Here is a 4,547-nt window from a genome sequence, read left to right as displayed (position 1 = left end):
TTGAACACAAGCGTGGCCTGCCATCCCCCCAGACACTGGGACGAGATCATACATCCCTGTTGCTTTAATGCTGCATGTAAAAGACAAGGCTCTAGCACCAGCCAAGACTAGTCCACACAACTGCAAGTTGGCCAAGTCCTGCTCCTGCACCTCATTGAGTCCTTGTTGTGTTAGTGGGGAAATCGAGCCACCCAGATGGCATTAAATTAGTTTCTGTATGAACCAGATTCTCTGCTCCCTACTGGGAACAGACTGTGCATAACCCGTTCCCACCCCCCTCCCTCCCGAAACAACGGTATTGCTCATGCAGTGCACAGAGGCTGGGAACAGGCAGCAGCAGAGCACACAGGAGGGTACAGACTGGGAGGTTTAACAGCAAAAGAGCAAGAGAAAAATACACCAGAGAAAGGACTAGTCTATTGCTCTTCTCTGCTGTCTGCTTCAGGGCCAGCCAGCCTAGGCGGAAGGCAGGGCACTAGTAACACTTGATGCCAGTCGGTAGACTACAGCCCATTCAGCAGAAAGAAGAGGGCTGTGGGTGTGGGTAACTGAGGCCCAACATTAGCCAGGTCACCGAAGTCCATTTAGGCTTGCTGCAGCGTTCCCAAAGACTGGTTTCTACCAGCAAGGAGCTTGGAGCAGTATTCTTTATAGCACCAACCTTGCTGCAAAATCCTGTCCTCACAGCCCCAGAAAAGTCCACCCCTTCCCATGCTCACACACACTGCCTGGACCTCTGACTAGTGCAGGAGGCAACAAGGTGGTATCTGCCATCAAGCACAAGCAGCAAAACGAACTTCCACTCAAACATCAGTCTGTGCAGTTCTTTACACTGGGAGGGAGCAGAGTCCACCCAGCAGGTCAGCAACTGGGGGAAAACCCTGCGCCATTCATGCCAGCTTGTGCACCTTGGTGCCAGCGGTTGAGATCTCCCCTGTGAGGATGCATCTTACACCCAGGTATCAGGAAAGGGGCAGGGGGAGCTCTCGACACAAGCCGCACCAAGGCAAGACCCCAGTCTCTTGCCAGGAGATCCAGTTCCATCACAACCCCCACCCCGAGCCACCCATCACCTGTCCTTATCTGCAGCCACACTCGTCCACCACCATGTCTTCGTAGTGCCGCAGCACCACGTTGTCGTGGTTGTCGTAGAAGAGGACGGAGATGGGGGAGAGGCGGACGGGGACACAGCAGGGCTGGGGGGTGCCCTCGGGGTCCAGCGAGTGCACCATGGTTTGCAGGATGGCGTGGTTGGTGCTGTTCAGCTCGGTGGTCAGGGGGAAAGGGCACTCCCCCAGGCAGTAGTTGGCCATGTAGCCCTGCGGCGCGATGATCCAGTTCTCCCAGCCCACGTCGCTGAAGCTGATGTAAAGCCGCCGGGACTTGCAGAGGCTGCTCGGCATCACGGGGGTGTAGTAGGAGCTCCTCTTCTTCCTGGCGGCCTTGCACTGCTCCAGCTGGAGGGACACGACCAGCAGGGAGGCATCGAGGAAGGAGTCGATGCCGGCACAGAAGTTCCCCGGGGGCCTGCCCAGCAAGGCCGAGGACCCAGCCCCGCTGCTCATGGAGATCTCCAGGACCAAGCCCAGGTTCCTGCTCTGGGTTCTCCAGTCCCTGCCCACCTGGGTCAGGTTGAAGAGGAGTGACTTGTGCAGCTGCACGAAGGACTGTACCAGCAGGAGCCTGTGGCTGGGTGGCGGGGAAAGCAGCTCCCACAAGGAGGGCGGTGGGGCACGGTACAGCCTCAGCTCGAACACCTGCCCAGGACTGGGGGCCCGGTACGAGTTGTGGCCGAACTGGAGCTGGAGCTGCGCCATCGTGAGCTGCTCCCCATCCTCCAGCACAGAGAGGTTGAAGAACAGATGCTTCTCCAGGCACAGTAGGGTCCGTGGCCCCCCACTGTGAAGGAAGTGGCCTGAGGGGGAAGGAGGACAGGAGAGGGGCATTGGTACTGCCTGCCCAGAGCTGTGGCCACCTGGCAAACAGGTGGGCAGATGCGGTTCACGGCACGTGCTGGAGTGACGCTAGCAGGAGACACAGCAGCGGTGGCAGGGGCTCTGGCACAGGCTGGTGGAGCACAACCCCAAGGAGCCTGGGCACGCACACCTGGTGCTAGCACCAGGCCCACCCCCATGCTCCTGAGCAAGCATATGTTACTACTGCACGTAACAGGAGATATGTGCCTGCATACACAGCAGGGCTCAGTGCCCCCAGCCGCAGCACAGCTGCTGTGTCTCAGAGCTGGCCCTGGGCACCCTGCCCCGGTGCTGGGCCAGGCCTGCTCTGGGGAGGAGGTCCAGGCTGCCGCACCTGTAAAGTGTTTGCAGACAGAGCAGTTGTATGCTGGGCACTACTGAACCGTGACTCTGCAGGGCTTGAGACGGATGGGATGTGGGGCTCCGGCCTCTGCCTACAGAAGCAGCTTTGCTCCAACTGGCAGTGCAGAGCCTGGCACTCGCTGCCCCCTCCCTATACTCTACTTGCAGTGTTGGCACCAGCCACAGGAGAAGGTCTCCTGTGACCTCCCAGGACTCCAGGAGCAGCGGGCATGGCTCAGGTTACAGCAGCAAGCAGCTCTCAAAGCAAACTCAGAGCACCTGGAGAGGGCAGGTCTCATTGCAGAGCCAGGGAAGCTGGAGCAGAGCAGGGACTGGCCTGCCTGGGGGTCCAGAGCAGGAACAGATCATACCGGTCTCAACTCCCAGTCCAAACTGCGCTGCCTCTCTGGACCAGTGACCAGGACCTAGACTACAGATGGTGCCTAAGCTGAAGCGGATGCCCAGACACCTGGCTCCCAGGGACTGGGCCTTAAGGGCAGTCACCAAAACCCCCAGAACGTGGGAGTCTCTGTACCTTGGTCGCTGAAGACGCGTATGATGTTCCCGGGGACGCTGAACTCCTCCACCCAGCAGGCATCCTCCCGGCTTGGCCTCAAAGGGGAAGGGATCTCTCTCTTCTGGAAGATCCGCCAGAGCACGGAGGGCACAGGAGCAGGCGACCTGGGGCTGGGCTTGGCGCTCAGGCCCAGGGATTTCAAAAGCAAGCTTTCTCGTGTGCTTAAATCCATCCCTAGGGTCCTGCTGACCAGAGCCCAGAAGAGGCCAGCTGCAAAAACAGCTCTCCAAGAGACCAGCCCCATCTTCCAGCAGACAAAGAGACCAGCAGCTGGAGAGGAGCTCTGCACACCAGGCAGCAGGAGGGGTGGTGTTGGTGTGATTGGAGCCTTTGATCTGTTTAGGGCTCAATTAGCAGAGGGCTCCCAGGATTGGGTGGAGGAGTGCAAACAATTACCCATGGCCCTTAACCCTTTGGGTTCAGAGAGCCCCAGGTGGCTTCACCCTGTGCAGCTTCAGGCCTGCAGCAGACTAGGATGGAGCTCAGTCCAGATGCCCCACATGGACGCAACCATGTTGGGACAGAGGCGCCTGCAGCCTCAATGCCCATTCCTGGAAACACAGGCATCGCTGGTGGGCTCCAGAGCTGTCCTGCCTCCCCAGGCCTCCTTGCTAGGTCTCCAGCCCAGTGAGTGCACATGGCTCTTGGCTGTTTGCTGGCCTGGAGAGCTGAATGTGGCTCAGGCCGAGGCTGCGGAGAGGGTGCAGGGCCAGGGACTCTGCACCCCCCACCAGCAAGCCTGTGAGCATAGGTACTGGGGATGCCTGCTGGGCACAACGGGGCAGCACCAAGGCATGCAGGCTCAGCCACAGGCAGGGACAGATGAAACAGGGGCTGGAGGGCGCCAGATAGAACCGAGCCACGGCCAGAGCGGTCCACGGTGCTCCAGCACGGCTGCGGGGCTCTGCCTCTGAAGCAAGATGCGCTGGCGTCACAGCTCCCCAGGGCAGGCACCTTCCTATGCAGGGCAGCCTGCAACACTTCCACTCCCACTGATGCTGCCCTGCATCTCCCCAGGGGATCAGTCCAGGGGGGTCTGGCATCCAAGCTGCCCTGGCAGACAGGAGCAAGGTGCTTTCTTCTTGCCTCTAAAGCAAAGGTGTTGATGGTGGGCAGCTTGGAGCCTCAGGGTCCCTGCAATGGAGATCAACATCTGCGCCAGCTGTGTCTGACGCTTCCCTCTGCTCTGATGGGCTGCAAATTTCCAGCGTTCCCCATCCTCCCCACATCCACTCCCTGCCTGGTAGCAACATGCCAGGGACCACAGGAGACCCCTCCTCCTGCACCAGCCCCTGCACCCTGACACATGCCAGCTCCAGCAGCCCTGGATGCAGCTTCTCTCTACCCTGAGTGCATCAGGAGTAGGGCTTTTGCAAGGGCACCTCTGCTTACTGACTCCCCAGCCCAGCAGGGCTAACACACAAGAGAACACAGGCCTGCTTCCAAGTCCCACCTACAACCAGAGGCTGGACGGAGCTAGCGCGGCCCCTCGCTCACATCAAGTGGACACGGGAGCAGTCCCTCCTGACCTGCTATGCCCAGAGGGCAGGATCAGGCCCTGGAGCACCGGCAGTTTGTCCCCAGGCGACTCTCATGAAACATCCCTCTAAAACATCCAAGTCAAAGCCAGGCAGCCGAAGCACCTTCTGACC

At 59.7% G+C, this 4,547-nt stretch overlaps 1 protein-coding gene across 2 annotated transcripts in view; it reads right to left on the bottom strand.

The window, feature by feature from the left end:
* Positions 1–433: 433 nt before the first annotated feature.
* Positions 434–4,547, bottom strand: part of GDF1 (growth differentiation factor 1) — a 5,098-nt gene continuing 984 nt past the window's right edge. Inside the window, exons 1-2 of one of the 2 annotated variants that reach the window (XM_019513620.1) lie at positions 2,854–4,541; positions 434–1,915 (exon numbers count right to left, since the gene is read on the bottom strand). In XM_019513620.1, the coding sequence (XP_019369165.1) occupies positions 1,080–1,915; positions 2,854–3,139 (1,122 nt within the window). In that variant the 5' untranslated portion in view covers positions 3,140–4,541 and the 3' untranslated portion in view covers positions 434–1,079. Of the gene's footprint in view, positions 1,916–2,853; positions 4,542–4,547 lie in introns of those variants that run through there. The other variant, XM_019513619.1, reaches the window with a different exon arrangement.

The sequence above is a fragment of the Gavialis gangeticus genome, unplaced genomic scaffold (genome assembly GCF_001723915.1).
Source record: "Gavialis gangeticus isolate Ggan-Ray unplaced genomic scaffold, GavGan_comp1, whole genome shotgun sequence".
NCBI classification, from domain to species: domain Eukaryota; kingdom Metazoa; phylum Chordata; order Crocodylia; family Gavialidae; genus Gavialis; species Gavialis gangeticus.
Note: the sequence above shows the minus strand (reverse complement) of the source record. Positions and strands in the feature narration are given on the sequence as shown.